General features: G+C 37.4%; 1 protein-coding gene across 4 annotated transcripts in view; it reads left to right on the plus strand.

The window, feature by feature from the left end:
• trappc9 (trafficking protein particle complex subunit 9) overlaps window positions 1–23003 on the plus strand; it is a 665954-nt gene that overhangs the window by 61628 nt on the left and 581323 nt on the right. For all 4 annotated transcript variants that reach the window (XM_015357321.2, XM_015357322.2, XM_006635851.3 and 1 more), the window contains 3 exons: window positions 2503–2629; window positions 4570–4715; window positions 22621–22706. In XM_015357321.2, coding sequence (XP_015212807.2) covers window positions 2503–2629; window positions 4570–4715; window positions 22621–22706 — 359 coding nt within the window. The remainder of the gene's footprint in view (window positions 1–2502; window positions 2630–4569; window positions 4716–22620; window positions 22707–23003) is intronic.

Consider the following 23003-nt stretch of genomic DNA (forward strand, 5'->3'; position numbering starts at 1 on the left):
ACTTGAGGACACACATTATTTTGATTCTCACTTGAGTACAGTAGAATATGCTGCATTTTCAGAATTCAACAAGCCGCTTAGTCATATAATCAACTAGGAACCTGAATTCCAGGTCGGTGACAAAGGTACGTGGAAGATTTTCAATAGCCAGCACTTCTGAGCGAAAGAAATCATATCCTTCAGAGAACGATGTGTAGTTCATACAATACTCTCTCCTCTTCCTTTCCTTTTTCTGCTTCTAATTATAATTCCTCAAATGACCAGTGTAGAAAGCAACAATATAAAAGGAAAACAACAAAACCGAAACGGTTGTTTTTTAAAATTTCTTTTGAAGTCACTTTGTTATAATTCGGATAGACATATTTGTCATGCAGGAACGAGAGATGAAATTAAAGCACGACATGGGGAGTCATAAACGTTTTATAGCTCTGGCAGTGAAACAGCTTTGACATAGCAGAAGGCTGCTATGAAATTAGTGTTTAAAAAATAAGTGTACAAAAGATCTGCAAGTAGTAGGTAGTTTATCTTTTTAAATTTGGAAGCTTAATCTGAGATTAACCTTATTGAGCTAAAGTGTCACTTTAGCAGCTATAAAGAATTCATGCGTGAGACAGGCTTTTTGGCATTAGCTTGTTGGACACTGATCCTGCGTAAAAATATGAAAAAAGCAAAAATCAGGCCCCGTGCCGTTCTCTTTGGTAGTTGTAGAGGCGCTTTCGTGTCACTTTTCTTAACAGCCGGGGTGTTAACCTCAGTGTCCTGGCTAAATTCCACCCTGTACTGGTACAATCTGGCCATCTTGAAATCCCCCCTTAATTCATCTGTTGGAACAGTTTCTCACTTCTCGGCCTGATCTGTTGTGTAATGTCGGTACATTAAAGCTGCAGCGCTTCATTATTGGAGTAAGTTGGGTTCCTTCAGGTTTTTAAGGTGCTTTTGCATCCTTTAGAGATAAAAAAAAACATTATTTCCATGCACAGAAATATTTTTTTTTCTGTGTGAGTTTAGCCCGTACAGCAATATTTTACCAAGGTGGCGCCAGTTGGAAATCCTAAATAATGTTAGAGTAACGAGAAACGCTTGTTTTTAAAATCCTCAAAGGGTAAATGCCAGTAGGGTCTTGACATCTGCAAATGTAACATTTGCGAATTTGCTTGCTCTCTGTTCGGTCTGGCCGTCGGAAAAGAGCAGAACGGGATGAAATTGAGCTGAAGATGGTGAACTGCAACTTTCAGATCAGCAGTGCGATAGATTAGGATCATGAGATGAAGCTAGCTAATGAGTGAGCATCTTCCTGTTCCCTGCCCAAGTACCCACTTCCCAGCATCCGTATCTCAATAAGGTCCTGCGAGTGTATCGTAGTGAACTCTCCCTGTTCTGTGTCAGCAGAGTGGGGACTGAGAGGTTGGAGACGACTTTACAGGCTCCCTGACAGTTTTTTTGCCCTTTTCATTACAGTGGGGTGGGCTTATCCTGGTGGCAGAGGGAGAAAGTGCAGGCATCCGCTGCACACCAGAGGAGGAATTAATGTTAGTTGAGCTATAAGTGTGTGATTAGTGTTGTTTCTTTTAGTTAATCAATGATAATTAATAATAATAATAATAATTGCTTACACTTATAAAGCGCTTTTCTGGACACTCCACTCAAAGCGCTTTACAGGTAATGGGGACTCCCCTCCACCACCACCAATGTGTAGCCCCACCTGGATGATGCGACGGCAGCCATAGTGCGCCAGAACGCTCACCACACATCGGCTATCAGTGGGGAGGAGAGCAGAGTAATGTAGCCAATTTTTACCAATAATGTAGCCATGATTGGTAAAGGCCAATGGGAAATTTGGCCAGGACGCCAGGTTACACCCCTACTCTTTTCGAGAAAAGCCCTGGGATTTTTAATTACCACAGAGAGTCAGGACCTCGGTTTTACATCTCATCCGAAGGACGGCACCTGTTTACAGTATAGTATCCCTGTTACTATACTGGGGCATTAGGACTCACATGGACCGCAGGGTGAGCGCCCCCTGCTGGCCCCACTAACACCTCTTCCAGCAGCAACCTTAGTTTTTCCCAGGAGGTCTCCCATCCAGGTACTGACCAGGCTCACACCTGCTGCACTTCAGTGGGTTCCGAGTTGTGAGTTGCAGGGTGATACAGCTGCTGGCATAAATTATATTTAAATGAACAATGCCAGTGCATTACTACTTCAATTACCACATAAGGGAGGGTTACTTATGTCTTTTAACTGAATACCTTTAACTTTAGTACATAGTGTCGTATATTATGCGATGGCACAGGGGTGGACGATGTTGTACAGTATGCAGATTTGGCTATTTGCAACGGTTCTTTGTACTGAACCCTCGTGAATGTGACGACCCTATTGTATACCACTTTTTGGACTTGGCCATCTTATTGTTTTGAAATGACACTTCTGTAAAATTGTGTGCATGTATTTTGTATGTGGGTGTTGTGCAGCCTCACTGTTTTTGTTTTCCATTTGCCACAGAGAAAAAAGAAGTTACCCAGAGCCTTGAGAATTATACTTCTAAGTGTCCTGGTGGAATGGAAGTTATCACACTCCCAGACGGACTCAAACTGCCTCCTGTGCCATTCACCAAACTCCCTATCGTCAGGTAAACTTTAACTCGGGGAAGCCGTGAAAAATAGCTTGGAATATGCTAATAATTTCTGTTTATATTGTTGCTTACAGAATACCGCAATAAAAAGTAGCCTTTTATTTAAGGAGTTGTTTTAATTTCCTTATTTTAACCTTTTTAACTATATACAGTAACAGTAAGCAATTAGAAATGTAAGTGTATGTTCTTCATTTTTTAAATAACATAGATACGATAATATTCAGACACCTGCCCCTTTTTAATGTTTAAAAAGATGATGAAATTGTTTCCTGCTGTCATTGAATGAAGTGATTGAAGGCAGTTTTAATGTTAAAATAAATCCACACACACTTAAAATGAGCAAAGTACTGACAGTTATCACTTGTGATAAATGATAATGATAAAGATCCTCAACATCCAGTCAGACTGTGAGGTCAATTGGCATCTTAAATGAAACAATTACCAGGTGAGTTTTTTTGTTACAGTACAGCACCATAGATTATCAATGTAAAAAAGTATGAAGTCTCAATACTTTATTTAGTAATAAATCACACATTTTCATAATTTTCCTATAGATGTTTCAGAAATAGTGTTGTTTGTTTTTTTTAAATTGAACGGTTTAGTCTTGGTAATCCAACAAATAAAAGAACTTAGCATTTTAAACATGACAAAGCCATTACAAGGTGTTTTATTTTACTTTTCTATATATTTATGCATGCTCATTGTAAAAAAATCTTTCTTCTGTCTTTGGTCTCCCAGATATTACATCCTACATCTCAGAGACAGTTTTTGCTTTTTCAGCAGATAATACCCATGTGAGCGTTTTATGCTTCATTTTCTGGCTTACAGTACTGGCTTTATATCAGTTTGTAAGCCTTGATTTCAATATTTCTGTCATCTCCTAGACTCCTTTCCTTTAGGAGAGACTTGCCTCCAACCCTGTTGTTAATCATATTGTTGTGTTCGGAAGTTGTCCGTAACACTTTCACTGGTTGGTTTGCGCTTGCTAAATAAAAGGGATTGGTTATGGGGTGACACAGTAGAGAAGTGGATTGCTGCCTTGCAGAGCTGGGGCCTTGGGTTTAATTCCTGAAGTGTTATTTGTCTGGAGTTTGAATAGGTTTCCTCTGTGTTCTCCTGTTTCCTCCCAGAGTCCAGAGACTGGTAGGTTAATTGGCATCCCACATAGGGTGTAACCTACCTTGTGCCCATTGCTTGGCAGGATAGGATCTGGCTGTGCCCTATATTAGATAAAGTGGTTACAAAATGGATGGATGTGAAGAGAAAAATAAAAAATGCATGTCGGTAGCCTAAAGCTAAAAAAGTGTTCTACCTCACAGTACTGTGTCAGCAAATACTATGAGTATTCCAACATTTCCTTACCAGCTCTGTTTTATGATTTTAACATTTGAATCTTGATGGATGTGTTAGCCTCTCAATGGAACTTTATTTGGCAGCAGTGTTACCACCTTTTGGCCCCAGCTTGTTTGATCTCAGAATCTCAGGTCGGCACAGGCATGAGAAATCTCCAAGGAAGACAAGTTTGCTGCTACAAATGATGTTAGTGGACTAACACTAGGTGGCAGTCTTCCCCCTGGATAAGACTTTTTTTTATCCAATGGCCAAGTGTGGTAATTGCAGACACTGCGCCAGAGGAGGTGTATTCCCTTGGATGAGATATTAAACTATGCTAATGAGTGTTTGGTCATTAAAGATCTCATGACACTTTTTGAAATAGTACAGTAGGAGTGTTAATCTCTGTGTTTTGGCTGAATTCCACTCTTGACCTGCACAATCTGCCCCTAAGTCAACTGGGGAAGCAATTACTCGCTTTTCTTCCTGATCTGCTGAATACTGGGGTTGTGATGGCATGTAATGGCTGCCACATGTGACGTGGGCGCTGCACCTCGTTGTGATATCTGGTGGCAAACAATGTATTTCCTTTCTCTCTGTAACAGATCGGTTAAACTCCTGAATCTGCCCATCAGCCTGCGGCCTCATAAAGTGAAGAGCCTTCTGGGTCAGAACATGGCCACCAAAAGCCCCTTCATTTACTCGCCTATCATTGTGCACAACCGTGGAGAAGAAAAGGGAAAGAAAATAGGTATGGAGGAAAATAATGCTGTTCTCTTTTATCGTTTGTGAGCTCTGTTGGAAGCTGACCTGTGTTTGCAATCTTTTGATCTCTGCCTTGAATATTGAGGTATTGATGGTGTTCCCATAAGATTCCAAATAGCATGTTGAAAAACAAAACAAGTAAATGAATGCGGCTTTTTTTCTTGCAATTTAATTCAAAAATGACTGTTGATTGTTTTACAAGAATTGAGCCACGCAGCTCACCCCGTCATTTCTGAAGAAAGGGTGTCACACAGCTTTTTCCATATACCCATTTATCTAAAAACAAATTAAATGCACTTCCACTTCATGTCCTCTGGTTTGTGATTCACTGTTTATTAGTAAGTCCATAGAATTTTCAGCGAATGTCTTTGAGGATTTTGAATCAGTTCCCTTTGTCTTCTGCTCAAAACTAAAAGGTTTTGATTCTTTCAGCTGATTATTTCAGCGTAGGTCCTTCCTTTGAGCCCAGGAATGTACTGTATATTGTTTCTTTTTTTTTAACTGATTCCAGAGGAACATATTTTCTGCGTCTTGGTGACCATAATTGTACAGGTGCATTGTACTGCTTGAATATAGCATTCCTTAATTGCTTGCTCAAAGAACTCTAATAAGTTAGTTAAGCATGACCTGACTTTTCTAAATTCATGTTGGCTATCCCTACTAATCTTATGTCTATGCAGACGATCCCATCCTTTAGTTTTAATTGTTGTTTCCATAACCTTGCATTAAATCGAAGTAAGACGTATTGTTCTATCATGAATTGGTTTAGCTTCTTCTCCCTTTTCAAGGATGGGTGGTCTATTAGCGATTTTTCCAGTCAGTGGGTATTACCCTTGTCTTGAGAAACTGCTGGAGGTGTTTTGTAAATGGTCTATGAATAACATCTCTTGTTTCTTATGTTCAATTGGTAGAACCATCAGGCACTGAAGATCTGTTTGTCTGAAGTTCTTCTAATACCTATAATACTAATATTTTTAGATACTGTATGTTTATGAAGGTGGTACTTGGTAAGGTCTTCATCGTGCAATGATTTTTCCCTCAGTCCTGTGTATTGATACTTTTGAGGAGGATCCATGTTTAATGTAAGAGTTTACACATGCCTAGTCCTCATATTACACAGATTACAAATTGCAGGTTTTAGGACAATTTCATCGACTCTTTTAGGACTACAGTCTGTCTCATCTTGTTTCAGTTTTTGTTAACATTTTCATTAGTTTTAGTGATAAAAGCCATAATAAATTTGAACAAATGAATGTTAACATACTGTAAACTTAAACAGCATCAAATTACATTGGTTGTGTTTGTGAACTGTGACTTATAAGTGAAGCTAAAGCAATAAAAAAAAACTGCTGTAGCTATGGAACAAATGTTACATTGAGTAAGACCGGTTTTGAAGCTTGGAAATAGGACTTAAACATGGAAAACATGTCAGATCTGGTCTGTACTACATTCCTCAGAGAGCTGTGGAAAGTGATCTGCCATCCTCAGTCACATTACTAATTAATAGAACACAATTGGTCAGATCAGAGTTTAAAAACCCGGCAGCAAGGTCAGTCAACATCTGTTGTCTGGAGACAGAGGGGAGATTCTCTTTTGTGATTGCAGTGTGAATGGAGTATAGAGACGAAAGGATGTGATTGACCAACTGTTGGAACTCAGAGTGGTGGGTCTTTTGGAAGAGTGGGAGTCAGTGGGAGACTGTTGTGGAGCCGCTAAGCATCTTAGCTGCCTGGCAGTTTATTAAAGAGGGATTTGGTTTTGTTTATCTTACTTATAAAAGTATGAATAAAGCTTGGACCCGTTTTTCAGTTCTGGAATAGCATTTTCATGTGCATAGGCACCCCGATCCACACTGCCAAAGGCAGTGCTTTCACCTTTGTGGTGCAACCTGCCAGAGTTTTCAATGAAGTACTGCAGAAACTTGCCGTCTCCCACAATCTACTGCATTGCAGCAGCGCCTGGTAGGGGGATTCAGCCTGGTGTCTGTGAACAAACAGCCATCCAATATCCTCAGCAGGGTTAGAATGAATACAGGTGTTGTTTCGTAAGACAAATGACGAGGGTGCATGCATGAGGTATTCAGCTTTTTGGTTTTGCTTTTTAATTTAGTTTTAAATATAAAATAAAAAATGTCAGGTTTTAAATGTCTTCACATCATTAGCAAAATGTCACTGTTAACAGAGGCTCAAGTGATTATCCACCTCTTCAAATATGCAGTATAAATAAATGAAATAAGCCTCGTTGTTAAATTTACTATTAATTTTAGGACATTCAGAACCTTCATTACTGGCACACGTAATATGCGAACAGATGGTTCTCCAGCATGTACATTCCCCACTTTCCATGGAGCTAGAAGATCATATTAGTCCTTCTTTTTTTGCAAACTACTTCAATCAAAAACCAGCGATTTGCCAAAATTCAGATTTTATTCTGAGAGGTTTTGCTAATACAAACACTTTGTTTACTTTGATACAGAAACTCTTTTTAGTGCCAAGAAATATTGTGTGGTACAGTATTTTCTGGCATTATGTGTATTAATTTGTTTGTAATATCCTCATGAAAAGAATCTGTATATAGCAGCAAGAAGGGTATATTTAAGATTAATCTTGACAGTTGAGTTTGTTAATCTGTTCAGCCTTTTAGTTTTTAAATTACAGTTTTTTTGTGACATAATACATAGACATGCAATGTAACAGGTGCACTACCTTTTATACCAAAAATAGATTTAGTTTTAGAATGTTTTCCTCTTTAACTGATTTCTATCTGGAATTCTTGTGCTTGAATGTCTGCTTAAAATGAACAATGTGTGATTTCGTATAGTATCTTGGGGCTAAAAAGATTCTGAAATATGTTTTAATCCTTAGTGCAATATTGGAATTTTCAATTATTAATACTTGTTTAAATACTGCTCTACTGCACATTCTTACAATGAAGTATACCGTTTCAGAGTTCTGGTCTGGATTTGTGTTTTGGATTTTAGTAAGTACTTTAACCATGCCTTTCTGGTGAGTGTACACCAACGTTAAGGTGATCCTGTGAATTATGTTTGTTTGAACCTGAAATGCATGTAGTTTTCATATTTTATGTACTTCCAAGCACATATCCTAATGAGATCTCATAACAAGACTTCAATCCTTACAAAGTCTCACTGGTCACCTCAGCTCCCTGAGACTTAATACATAAGTGGGTCTTTAGTATGTGGAATGTTTTTTTTTAAACCCTGTGAATCCAGCCTTGCTTCTAAAATGAAAATGAATATTGCAATTTTATAATAAAACGGAAAGATGGAAGTTGGTTTATTTTAAGCATTTTGGCTGCAACATTTATTATGTTTTATTAAAAACCACGTCTTTTCCACCCGTCTCTGTGGTGGAAAAGTGTGGGTGACTGCTGTTACTGTATACGAGCGGCTGCTCTCTCTTGGCTCCGGAAACTCTCTTCCCTCAGCACAGGCGGATCAGACAGCAGAGACTCTTCCTTCTGGAAACAACCCCCTCTTTCAGCGCTGGTCCAAAGCTTAGCCTCTCCACTCTGTGCGGTAGCACCTCCTGCCGTCAGGTCGGCTTTACGGCTTCTTGAGAACGCCTCTTCTTTCAGTTCCGGTGCGGGTCTTGGCCACTTGGTCTCCCTCCGCCAGCACTGCTCAGGACTTTGCTCTCCGTCAGCTCTATAAGGCTAAGTTTGGAGAAATTTAGTCATCTCTTCTGAGCATTACATTACACACCTGCCATATGACCGTACACCTGGTGACATAAAATAAAAACGAAAACGAGAGAGAGAGCTACGTATGAAACATCGCCATTGAACGGCACTGATACGTTGATGTGAGTGACCTCTAATTAAGGCCACATCCTTACACGAACAGCTCTGGCTCTGTCTGAGCACTTTGTTCGGCCACTCTTGTGTATCCAGACCCTTAACCACTGGTCTCTTTCAGTGGCCATTGTGCAATAGCGTTGCAATGTTGCTGGCATGCGTGTCGATAAACCCCAATTTCAAAGAAGGCAGAGTTCTGTTGTTTTACTTTGGATTTGTGTTCTTCGATATTGGAAATATACTATAATTCTGAAAAAAGGAAAGAAGCTTCCTCTTCTATTTTTATGCTCTGTGTACAGAAATAATACTGTAATTTTCTGCTGTGCTGGTCTCTGGCATGTTAGAGTTTGTGAATTTCTCAGCCTTAGACATATTGTATAGTAGAAGAAAGAGTTGAGATTTATATTCATGGATCTGTAGACAGGCAATCACACAGGAATGCTGCAAATAACAGAAGCATCTTACAACAGGAGGAATGTCCCTAGGTTATTCTGGATTATTATGATCATTTCTGAAAGGAGCTACAAACTGATCTTTAATTTCAAGATACTAGAGAGAAAAGCTGGCTGTGCAATTGATGAGAATGTTGGACCAAATAAACCCAACATCATTTGCAGTTCCAATTGCAGTACATGTGTAGTAATTGCCATGAGTTTTTCTTCTTCCACCTCAGTTTGGAATTGATAATTGTCGATAACAACTCCTCTCCTACTATCAAAGGGGACCTGATGCTAACATAAATACTTCTTGAGGGACCTTATCTGAGCCTGCAGGTCTTTTTAAACTCCAAACCCTCTGTGGAAATGGCAAAGCTAACACATTGGGCAGAGGGCTTGACACGGCTCTCACTGATAACACCACTTATCCCCAGGCACCTGGCCATCCACAGGAGTCAGTGGAAAACTTTGCCAGCTTCAAATCAACCTGGCCTTGGTGGTGCTTGCTAAATTGTGTGCTGCCCCCTGGTATCTCCAGGTCACAGATGGCTAATGACAGCCTAGATTTGAACCAGCGATCTCTGGAGCGTATAACCCAACCTGCCAACCTGCAAATCTGTTGCATTCAGAATTGCTTCCCTCTTTCATGCAATTGCAGGGAACCAATATTTATATAAAAAATCTTTAGGTGATATACCTCTTTCAAGCAGCCAAAAATATGTATTTATTCTGTTTTTACAATTGAATTTGGCGCCAGGATCATAAGACTTTAGGAATTTTGTTTGCTACCAAGAGGATTCAGAAAATTCGATGAGATGAGTATTAACCTGGCTTATCAGCTCAGTAATGCAATTGCAGTTCTTATGGCAGCTGGATACTCCATTCCCATAATCATGTCAGCCTTAAGAGATTGACGTATGACACGTGCCTTGTTTTTGACGTGTCTTGGTTAAAAAAAGCTTAAAAGGGAGAACATCCAGACACGAATTGAGGCTTCTCGTTAACAGGCATAACTGTTTAAGTAATGCAGATCAGTGGTTATTTGCTCTCACACATTGTTATTGGTAGTATGAGTGCAATATCTAACAGTTTGACATATGCAAAGCCATGTTAATATGCAAACAGGTGTGCTTCTTAAAGCTACTGCGCTGGGTGTCATACTGGTATATTGAAATATAAAGTGCTGCAACAAATACTGATCAATGCTTATAATTCTTTCCAGGGTGCTTAACAGCAACTGTTTTTCTGACAACCATGAACAGGAACATACATAATAGGGTAATAAGGGTATAGCATTTTGGAAAAACAGCTCATTTCTACGTGATTCCACGAATGATTAAATCTTTGAAGTAGAAATTCTCAAAAGTCCTACTGGAATATTAGGACCTAATAGGAAGTGTTTAGCTTCTGTAATTAACATATTTGTTCCGACTTCAGTGTATTTTAAAAGCTTAGCAAGTGGATTTTAAGGTTAGCATCGCCTCACAGGTCTAGGGTTCTGGCGGTGATTCCAATCTGGGTCACTTTCTGTGTTCGGTTGCATATTGCTTCTATATTGTTAGTTTTTGGGGCAATTTGGTTTCTTATTATCTCTCAAAAATATGCTGGTTAGGTTTCATAAGATTTTCTACATTCTCCCTAGAATTTGCTCTCTTTGCCCCCTTATCCTTCTGAACATAGAAAGATACAGTATGTATCACTGTGTATGAAGTGTATGGCACTTGTATGGTTGTTGGAGTATGGGACAAGATACCAAGCCATGTTGTTCCATTCATTAGTACAACAATCCTTTCAAGCAGTTTGCCTGACAGTTTTTAAGTCCACTGGTTTTTCATCATCGAAAAGCTCGATACTGTTTGGACCTGAGAAAGTAGTCTCATTCAATAGGCTCTGCATGTGTGTCAATGAGACCTCAGCAGATGATTGACAGTTCGATGATGATTAAATGTTTATGAGGTGTAGGTGATTATATTTCTTTTCACTTTGGTGGCTGTAATGTATTTGTATTGCGAAACAAGGAGTGCTTGGAAGTTTTCAAATCCAAATGAGAGAACCAATATTGTTGGTTTTACCTTTGAAGAAAGATCGCTTTTTGCATGCTTTGTGTCAGTTTAAAAAAACATAGAGTGGTATGCAGTAACTAAGATAGGAGACATGATATAACTTGTCTGGACTCACTAAGATAAGAATCTTGACTGGCTTGCAATAACCTGTTGATTTATACTACCCATTTTGAATGTTTAAAACAACTGACTCAGTCTTACTGCCTGAATTTCAGATGTGTCCATTAAATATTTTGGTTTCATTACATTCAGAAGCAAACACCATTTTAAAAAACATATGCGTGCCAACAGACGTTTTACAATATAGTTTTCAGTATACGGTATGCTGAATCAACCTCCCCTTCATTTTTTAAGCAAGTGGCTGTAGATTAGTGCCTGTAACAGTTACATTTGCTCTTTTTAACTACCCTGCACAAAAAAGTCCTATACGTTCCATATGTTATATTAGATATGGCAAATTCAGTTGAATAAGGTTGCCTATTTTGTGGGCTTTAAGACTAGAGGGCTTTTAAGTTTTATGACACTCTTTTCATGATGAGGCTTCTAAGATCCAAGCTATTGAAGATACACTGTCTTCCTCCAGAGTGCAGGCCTAGGGCATTTTTCAATGTTCCAATCCATGCCACTTTCTATAAAACAGATTGATGCAAAACCATAAAATAGAGCTTCTATAATAATAGATTGTTTTTCCTATAATTGTTTGGAGACTTGTTCTAAAAACTGCTTAGTTTACCAGTATCCTTTTGTGACTCTAATCCACCGTTCAAGGCTGGCAATGTTTTTCAAGCATTTAAACTCGCAGAGGGTGAAAGTGGAAATCTTTAATATAACAATATCAGCTTGTGAGTGCAAGATAAAAATGTCTGTGTTAGATGAGATTTGGGGTGCTTCTAATTTTTTAAAGAACGTCTGGCTGTCACGGTCTCCCTGACTCACCAGACTACTTTAGAGTAGGTTTGATTGTTGGTCTGTTTTAAAGACCATTCAAAGAAATCTGGGATTGTGCCGTGTAATTCAGGGCAGGCTGCTTTCATCATCTTTCAAATGCATTGATTAATGCTGCATTACTCTCATCAAATATAACAGTATTAATGAAGACACTCCTTATTACTGGCCAGCACATGTACTAACACAGATCTCAAGAATGAATATGTAAGGTAATGAAACAGGTCCGCTCCCAGCAATGAAACTTTATTGGCAGAAAAAGGAGAGTAACACATCACTAAACCAAGTATTTTATTGTATTTAAGGATATTGCAATAATGATAGATGTATTTCATATATCCTTATTGGAAACAATAAGGGAAAAAAAACATTCTTAATATGATGCTTTCTTTGGTTTTATGACGCTATAAAGTTGAAGGAATTACTGGTGCTCCTTTGTGATTTACATAAATTAACCATTTCGTATATTTTCATGAAAATCATACTTTTCTTGAGGCTTTAAATGAGTGTGATGTATTCATTTTTTAATAAAAGTGATCTCACAGGTAAGAAGCAAAACTCAGGCAAGAGGAAAAAATGACCTTGTGCTTCTATATATATATATGATTTATAAAAGCTTCCATTTTCTTACAGGAGTCAAGCAGTATATTTTAAAATGACATTTGAATAGTGAATAAATTTACATGTATTACTCCAAGCTAAATCCAGCTGGGAAGCCTGCATTATTTTGAGTGCTGTTCTGTTTGACTGTTTCTGTCTAATTTAAAAAGAAAGGATTAAGTACCCTTGCATTCCTTATGGGTACTGGAGTATTGTCCTTATTAACCTCTGAGTTCTCCTGGCTCTTGTCAAATTTTAAATCAGAAGAAGTATCATTGTCTGCTCCATGCAGTCTTCATGGCAGTGCAAGGAAAGCTCTCAGTGCTAAAAAGACAGTACCACTTTAAGTTGTATTTTTTTAAACCTTCTAAAAGGGTTTTCACTAGCCATTTTCTATGGAAATTGCTTTATCAGGCATAAAACACTCTTTTTTTGCCTAAAAAAAACAGTATAAATTTCAAATATACCTTGGTCCATTTGTTAACAAACAAATGCCAATAATACACAAATCCATGGTATTAAATTTAGATCTGTGTTGACGCTGTGAATTAACCATGGGCCATCTGCCAATTTCTTTGTAAATTACCTTAAACTGGTCATTTTTCGTTTTCTCAATTTGCCCACAGAAACAGCTTTCTCTTAATTATTTTTAATTGATGGGTTTTGCTTCGCAAACGTGTTGGGAAAAAAAAAGATCAATATACCCATTACACATTGAACAGCTGTCGAGTAAGATATTTTGGATGTCATCATTCATTTTCATATATCTTTTTTTAATTCATCTACTTACATTCTAGAAGGTGGAATATAGGAAAGTTATTTCTTAGCATACGTTTAATTCTTTTTAGGATTTGTCCAGAATGGCATGGAACGTATTAGAGTATTATGTTATTATTGATCAACCAGTGAAATATTAATTACTTTTGACTGAAATTGATTATTTTTAGCAGAGATTTACTTTTGATTGCCATTTGGCTCTGGTGTGATATTTTGTGGATGGAAGACTTTGAAAAATAATTAAATCCACTGGAGTGAGGATGTTTAGTCATGAACACACTTTGAGAAAATCTAAAAATAGTTTTATGTTAAATAACATGGGTGCAGATGTTCTTTTATGTATTTGAGGTGGACATAAGGAAGATGAGCAGATGAACAAGATTTGTCTTGTTCCCTTGCTATTGTTTTTGAGGATATTGAAAGCTTGACCTAAGCCCTCACTTAGTCTCTGTAACTAAAATGATTACAGTCTTTTTATTTAGCAATGTCACACATTCTTTAAGTCAAAGAAAGTACCTGGTCATTCTCAGATATTTTTTTAATGTGCTGAGCAAAGGTGCCCATTGAAGAAACCAAGAGATTCGAGCCTGTGGTGTCCGTTCGCCAAGCTTCATTGTATGCAAAGAACAATACAATTAGGATTATTGTTGTAATTGTTCCAAGGGGATGTGGCTCTCCACAGCTTATATACACTTTTCTCTTCACCTCCCCCTCCCCTGTCTTTGAGGTACTTTCTCAAGAAACTCAAGGACTCAGAGAGCAATTAAAACATTCCTTCCGTATCAGGGAGTTTGGTACAGAAGATGGGAGTTTAGTACAGAGAGGGAGAAATACCTGTGCACAAGCAGGCGTGAAGGTTAGAGTTTAGCATGTGAATTCAGCAGCAGTTCACAGCTCCTACCACTATATGGGTACAGAGTAACATACAGATTCTGCTAGCGGACTCCATCACCGTAATGGTGCTCCAAACTCCTTGTGCTCAACCTAAACAAAAGATTGGAATACAATTCTAGTAGCTGGCAGGTAGTGCTTATGAAAGCAAAAGCCCTATTACTCTGTTAGTGGTGAATATGTATTGCAATTTGAATATTGAGGTAGCACCATGAACTGTGGAGGTATTTTGTACATCCGGGTTGTAGAAGATAAAGGCAACTGACGTTCCCCTGATCAGAAAAAACTATAATCATTAACATTAACAAATCTGTAGATCGAATGTTGGAAAGTAAATAATTTAAAGGTATTAAATATTTAAGAAAACAATAGGTGGAAGGGGAAAGCTGGAGGGTAGGGCGAGAGGGGAGGTGTCAGTGATCGTTTTTTCTAAACCAGCAGTGCTGATGGCTGCAGAAATAAAGCTCTCTCCCAGCAGAAATAGTAAACTCAGTTAAGGGGATGCAATTTTACACTGAGCAGCGAGTGTTGCAGGCCATCACAATTCATTGTGAGTTAGTAAATAGCATTAGGCAGATGGCTGGGGCTATGAAGACCTACTTTTATTTGCGTTTGAAAGTAAAACGAATGGAAATGTGGTTCCCGACGGCGAAATGGCTCTGAGATGCTTATTTCAAATACCACTCTGAATTTTTTGACATGATTATCTACCTTATAGGGGCAGAAATGGGAGAGGGACAGCTGGCAGGGAAAGTAAAAATAACTTTTGGGGAATAGATCTTTCTCTTTTCCCCATCTCATTAGTGGCTTAATGAGCCTCACAAGTTACCTGTTGTAAGAGTTCTCCTCAAGGCTGAGTGAGGCTGCCACCACTGGCATTCTCTGAGATGCCATTTCCTGAACGGTGGCCTTTGTATTATCACAGAGCCTGGGTCTCTCGAGTTTAAGAATATTTATCTGTAGCCTTTAAATACTGATGTTTCAGGTGCGTAACAGGTGTCTCAAGCTGAGGAAATCATTTCACTGTAGTTCCCAGTGCTTGTATTTTTAAATATGCTAAATATGTATTTAAATATTTATGTAAATATTCCAATTAAAAAATAACATTTTGTAGCCATTTAATTCTTTTTAAATACATGTGCATGCTCTTTACATTAGCACAGTCATTTGCTCAAGAAGTGTATTAAATGTTGCATGTGCATGTTATTTAAACTAGTTGAAAACAATTTATTTCAAAAGTCGAAACTAGAAGTGAAGTGTTCTCTTAGAATGTGAAACTGTCTAATCAGATTTCTTCAGCATGTGATTTTGTAGGTGATTAAAATTGCAACTGTGCTGACCATCAAAAGAAACATCTCACATACACTGTAACTACAAATTCCCAAATTTTTACCAGGAAAATGCTTTCTGTAGACAGTTTATTGAACAGACATCACATAAGTGAATACGCTATTTGTCATCAATAGGGTATCTTCTGTGAAACTCAGAGGCTAGTATAGGGTGTGTGGCCATCTTTGAGAGCAGTACAGACTAGACAAATGTGACACATTGGTTGCCGATGCCTTCGTGTGGGATTCTGTCCCTTTTGTCTTGTAGAGCCTGGAGAAACGTGCCTATTCACTGATCGCAGAGTCCTAGAAACCACAGGTCATCCCAGCTCGTTCCACAAATGGTGAATGGGGCTCATGTCTAGAGAGTAGGGTGTCCATGGCTTAACTGTAATTCTCGTCTTTTATAAAGAACATATGGGCTTGCATTGTCCCACTGTGTAACTCCAGAGGAAGAGTAAGGTCCCAGGTGGAACGGAACACTATGCTAGGTAGCACAGATCTGTAGGGACTGTATGTTCCTGTCCAGACCATCAGACTTGGGCCTCCCCATCAGCTGGTTGGTTATATGCAGTAATTAGCCCATTATTCTATATGTATGAGACACCCTCTTTGATATCTACCAAGATCTACAAAAAAACGTGGTTTATCACAAAAGAGGACTTTGGCTCCACTCCTGGTGAGTCCATCTGTGACTTTATTCAGCCTTCAATATCCTGACGGCATGAAGGTGTTGTGATGTAAATAATCAAGACATATTGATTCTGTATTTTTCTTTCCTGATTTCATCAAGCACGATATTCAATTGTATTATGACTAGTCACAAATGAATAATTAATGCCAAAATGAAGCCAACACAATTAATTAATATCCAGAATCTTTCTAATTTACTTTCCTAAAGAGTAAATAGTGACATTTCTCTTGCTCAATATATTTTCTGATGAAGACCACTACCAGTTTTTCTGCTACATCAAAGTCTTCCTTTTCTCTCTTTTTTTCTAAATCATGGGATGCATAGCCTGTGACATGTCTTTCAATTTAATTAGAGTTAGTCAGTAGTTTTCCTGTTTTTACATTTTGATCTCTTTGTGGTTGTATTATTTTCTGGCGAGGGTCATAGCAACCTGGAACCTCAATCATACGTATTGGGTGCTGGGAAGGACAGCACCTTGGATGGAACTTGGTGCCAATGCAGGCCACACATACACAACCAAAGACAAAAGCAATGTCAGAAACAACACGGCTTTAGAAAATGGGAGGAAAACTAGAACCCAGGATCTGTGAGCCAGCAGCAACTACTAAACACCATTGGTGATATATTTAATTATTTAGCAATTTTTACTCTTGCTTAAATCTCAGGTGTGTACAAGTTGAAGCTCATGAACTCTTTCGTATTCAGAAGACAAAAAGAATTTGAGGGAAGGCACCTAATGGGATGTTGAGCACAACTGTGTGAATGTGTATTTTGAGGAGAAAGACATACTGTATTGCAGTGCAGTGAAGTTCTGAACAACCTCATGTTGCTCAGATATTAGGCAGGCTTATGTTTGACATTTGATAATCACAAAGTAATTTCAGCAGCAGTTACATGATGACCAGATGGAGCTGTTTTAGTATTATTGTCATTTTTATGTTTGTATCATTTTTTTCCACATTAGAGGATAGCTGTCTTTCTTTAGTAGTCATAAATACACCAGGCCTCTTTTGTCATGGAGGAATCTGTATGAATATGCATGAAAAATACAGCCTTCCATATTTAATAATTGTGGACTCCTGAAAGGAGTCTTGGGTTTATAATGCTCCGGTGTTGGTGAAAGACAAATGAATATAATTATAACTCATTTTTGTCTTTCTTTCCTTGTGTTTGTTTGCATATTTAAGTTGAGTTAAGTTAAGTCTGTTAAATGTTGTGAATAGTAACTAAATGTGCTTGGAGACTAATTCTGATTCAGAGTGCAGTTCACACACTGAGAAAAATCTGCACGAATCCTCTAGTCTGCAGATTTTAGCCCGTTGTTAACAACAGGTCATCTTTAGGTATTTTAATTAAAGGTAATTTTCTAACAACTGCTATAATCAGGGCACTTGTCTTGTAATCAGAGATCAAAGAGTTTTTTTGACCCCCAAGTAATACACTGAGATTTGGAAAGGTGCTGGAAGATAGAATGCTGACTCTTGTCATCTGAGGTACTGAGGAAGGAACTACAAAGTTTTTTTTTTTCCTCTAAGGGAGCTAGCCACCTGTCATAGCATGGCTTGAAATAACCAGGCTTTTTAATATTGTTTGGCAGGTGAATTTTGAAACAGTTTAATGGTGCTCATGGGTAATACAATATAAATTCATCTTTTCATTTTCGAGCCATAATGAAAGTGTGCCAGAAATGTGCAAAGTGCTGTCCTAAACAGAACTTGATAATGGAGAGAGAGCAGTGCTGGTTCTTGGAATAGAAGAGTGCCTTGGCTCTCTGACCTAATCCTTAAAATCTGCCATCTAATTGGCAGCTCTGAAATGCTGGACAGCTAGGCAGCTACAAGTTAATTTGTTAATTTACACGAGCTATTTAGCAAAAGAGTTTATGGGCACTTAACTAAATACATTTTCATTAAATTTTGTGAAGATTTCCTCTTGTACTTTTCAGGAACATGTAAAGATGAATAACATCTGATATGCAAGAGACAGAACAGTTTTATATGCTGTAGGATTGTGCATAGCAGAGATACGAGTTCTTTCTCCGTTCCAAACACTTGGATCTATTTACGATGTGTTAGCTACTGCAGAAGTGTTAGCAGTCCTTGATGTTAAATTATGAAAACAGATATGCCACTGTATATCAAAAAGGCCGTTTCTACAATAGGCTCCCCAAATGTCGTTTTGTTTGCTGTTTGATTTCCTGTGCTTTGTGTGCATGCATTATGCAGGGCATGATTACATTACAGCTGCCGATGTTTCCATACTCTAATATATATTGCTGGAATGGGATTCAGATGAAGGCAGTAAATATCTGTTCCTGTGTTTCCTTGTAACTGAGGATCTGTGACCTGGGAAATATTGAGTATTTATGTGAGGACAGAGAAGCCTGGATCTTTAAAATTAATGTGGTGAAAAGAGAGCTTTTATCCGCCCTATGATACACTGAGTGCTCCATTAGTGATTTTATTTACTGTATGTACATTTTTTTTAAAAAGTACTTCTGGTTAAAGTTAATACAAATTAAAAAAAAAATGATACAAAGCCCATTATAATTTATAATTTAACTCCAAACCCATAGTAATTTAGGCTTATGTCCCACATGTTTAAAATGTCTGCAGAAAATCTTTCTCTGTGATCTTTATCAGTGGATCCACACTGATACAGTACCAAACATTCATGTTGTACAAAGCCAAACTGCTAAGTACTGTTGTGCAAATGTTCTATTTGTTTTTTGCACTATAGTGATGCTGTATCTCTGTGTCCAGTCTTCATATTTTAATGTGACAGCACCTGGTATTTACTGTATGAATTGAGATGATTTCAGGTGGCAGAATCTCGGCATCTTTCCAATGTTTCCAGTATGCTTGTGCTCGAATTTTAAAATTCCTCCACATCAAAGTTATTGTTTTTTTTTCCCCAAGATAAACTTTTGTCAAACTTCACTTCTGTTATGGGAATATGAATCAAAATCTCAACCTAAAACTTTTGACGATTTTCAAAATAACACTTTCACTGAGGAGAGATTGAAGTTTTATGATTGCTGTGTTAAGAATTCTCAACAGAAGCAGAAGAGTGCAATATGTATTGTTACATTCATTTTCAGAACATTAAGTTCAAAACGGGGAATCACAAGGGACTCATCTTTTTTTTCCAGATTGGTTTGATTTTTGATCATGTTTTCTAGGCATATGTCATGACTAAGATCTAAAAGAAAAAAAAGGAGTTTGCAGTCACAGTCCTGTTAATTTAGAAGTTTGGTGTTAATCAGCAGAAGTAAAATATTCCAACATGACCAGTTATGTCGATTTTGTGTAGTAAAAATCTAGTCTTGACTTCATTTAGTGTATGTGTAAAGCTTTGTGGATGAAAGCAGTGTTTACTTATTACCACACTTTTCCTTCTTAAATCTGTTTCTTACTTAATTGGACCTTTGTGAGTCAGCGTCCCAACAGAGAGATGAAGTTGTGATGGTTGTCTTTCCTACATTATGGATGAATTTGAATATCTTTAATTTCCCAGGTGTTCACAGAGCTTACTTTCTATAAATCCAAATGCCTACCAGATTCTAGAAAAGATTGTTCAAAATACTTCTCTTGGGTCCACTTAATGTATTTAGAATGCACAGTAGAAAGAGAAAATATAGTTTAAATATATGGAAAATTGAACCACAGTGTAATACTTTTAGGAGTGTTTTAATTAATCAAATGTGCAGTGTATAGTTGTCAGCTTCTTTCTATAACCTACCATCACAGAATCGGGCTGAGAGACCACCTTTCCCCTTGTTACTTCTCTTGCTTTTCATGTGATATGAATTTGCATTATTTTCATGCAGATCACTGAGTCTTCTTGAACTAAAGCATTGCTAACAGGGTTTATGAGAAACTACTGTACCCGAATCTAGTTCTCAGCAAGAGTCTTATGGTAAAAGCATCGAAAACTGCTGGAATTTCCTTCCAGCAAAAAAATATTTAAAAATATTGTTTTACTGTTATAAAGGCTGTACAAATGATGCCCACTTGATGTTCTAATGAAAGTGTTACTTTTGTCCTTCCTGTTTCATGTTCATAACAGTTCACTAATGAAAGGAATAAAGTATTGTATCACAGTGGTCAATGAAAAGGTCTGTACTTTGTGCTATAGCTAATAAACAGTAGTTCAGTCAAATATACAGTATTTTGGATCTGGTTATACATTTTTAAAGGCAGCCTTATTTGTTATTTTATCATTTTAAAGTAATTCCCTGTATTATTATAGTAGTGTTTGTCATCCCAGTAGATTCACATATAGGAAAAATCCAACTTTTTCCATAGCTGAAGTGGATAAAGTGCCGGATAGGCTTTTAAAAACTGTAGTTTGGGAACTTTAATGAACAAGTAATAAGGACCTTGCTTTAACATTTCATCCAAAGAAAGGTTCTTCCTACAGAGCATTCTGCCCTCCAACCACACTTGGACATTGGTTTGGAAGTTTTAATCCAGAAGAGATAGTGCTACTTACTGGTTCAACACTAGTTTAAAGTTTAAGAAAGTTTAAAGTCATGTTATAGCTTTCAGTTTGCCATGTGAATTCCCTACTCCAGCCTTTGTAACATTTATATTTTTTTAACTTTCCCCTAAACTCACGGCTCTGTTAGCACGTGTCAGCACGTATAATACACATAACAAAAATAAAACAAAAGGGAAAAGAAAAGCTCACCAAGCTGACTTAGTCGATTAAGACCATATCTATGATCAGAAAGCTGTTTTTTCTTTGTAAGTGTCATGGCGTCCTGTAGCGTGTCTTGGAATGTTAGTGAGTGAGGAGCGAGACTAACTGTTACTTACACAACACAGCCCCCCATCACCTTATATGAACAGGAGTGGAGTTCAAGACTCATTTATGAGGTTATTTAGAAATGAACAAAGAGTAGTGAAACTAGCTTTGAATAGGGAGGTAGAACTAGGATCTAACAAACAGGTAATGAGTTGTATTTTAGCGATCGGCAGCATCAAGAGAGAAACATGAATCTATAAAAATAAGAGAGGGTGCCGTTTTTTTACTTTTGTGTACCATGGGAGGATCAGGCAAAATAAGTGGTTTTGTCAGAGCTGCACTTTCAATAACTTTGTATTAATGTGTCATTGTAAAGAGCAACAGAATCCTCAAGCAGCACTAAAGGGAGACTTTGTGCTCTCCACTGAACCAGTTGAATTCACTACATTCAGTCTGCAGAAGGTCATAGTCCATTAAGTATTAATAGGAAGGAAATATAAAATACAGGACAGGCATTTAAAGCTTTTCTGTATTAAAATGCATAGATTGAGAACATAAGAAATGTTACAAATTAGAATGGTGGATTTAACAGATTTTAATATTTTTCCAGTGTTGCTACCTTACTGCTTATAGGATTTTATTTGGCTGTTTTGAGCAGGAGCACAGGGAGTCTTCAGTACCATGGCGGATATTTTTCTTTGAGAGAGAGAGAACCTTTCATACCAGTTTTTGGTCCTAAATGCTTTCCCTAGAACGCAGTGGTTTCATGACCTCATTTGATTAGTGTAGATTGAGCCATGAGATTAGAAAGCTGCTTTTATCCCTGATGATTTCTTAGTATTGCAATGAGTTAAAAGTATAGTAATGTTTATTTTGTGTTTATAAATTCAGTGTTCAAAAAAGGATTTTTAAAAAATCTGTGCCTAGAATTCTTATTCTCTCCGTATTTCAAGTGTTTTAGGGTTAATTTACTAGTTTAGAGGCAGTTTTATGGTATTAACATCAGAGGAAATGTCACAGTACACTGAAATGTTTCAAATGACAGTGACTCTAGACCCACAGATCTCTCTCAAATGACACCATCTGTCCCCTTCTGTCATGTAGTGATGTGCACTGTTATGAGTTTTGAAATTGAATTTCATTTTGTTTTGGAGACCCCAATAAGCAACTATAATTAATGTGAAGGGGCATTAACAAATGAAAGTTTTGTATTGAATTAATAATTTGTACACGTATAAGTTCTTACTTAAATTTACTTCAGGAATGAGTTTACATAATTAGAAGCAAAAACCTTTTCATTTACGTCATGTAACATTTTAAACATTACAGGTTTATAAGGCACTTAGAAAAGGTTGAAGCATCCAACATAGTAGGGTATTAAAATAAGTTTACAATCATTTTCATTTCCTTTTTTCAATGTTTTTGAATAGTGTTAATGCACAATTAGCTCACAATTATTTACAAGAAATGTAATTGATAATTGCTGTTGAAAGATAAGTTACTTGTGACTTATATGGGTTAATCCTGTTTCTTTGGTGAGCTTTGATACCACACACAGGACCTAGGTCTTATTTGTTTCTTTTTCTTTCAGACTTCCAGTGGGTACAAGGAGACGTGTGTGAGGTGCAGCTCATGGTGTATAATCCCATGCCTTTCGAGCTGCGTGTGGAGAACATGGTAAGTTCAGTTTCATTATGGGGGAAAAAAAACATCGTAATTAAAAACATAAAAATCGTTATTTAGGCAATTATAATTTAATTGACCTTTATGATCACTATTTCATCAGAGAGTTACATGTTAATCAGGTCCAACCAAGCTAAAATGAACTTTCAATAATAATAATTTTTTTCCTGAAATTCTTCTGGTACCTTGGGCTAAAAGGCTATAAAATAGCTTTGGCAAAGGTCATGTAAGCATATAAACCTTTGCTGATAAAGATTTCATAGCTGTTCCACTAAATCAGTACAGGGATTG

This window comes from Lepisosteus oculatus, chromosome 10, assembly GCF_040954835.1.
Source record: "Lepisosteus oculatus isolate fLepOcu1 chromosome 10, fLepOcu1.hap2, whole genome shotgun sequence".
NCBI classification, from domain to species: domain Eukaryota; kingdom Metazoa; phylum Chordata; class Actinopteri; order Semionotiformes; family Lepisosteidae; genus Lepisosteus; species Lepisosteus oculatus.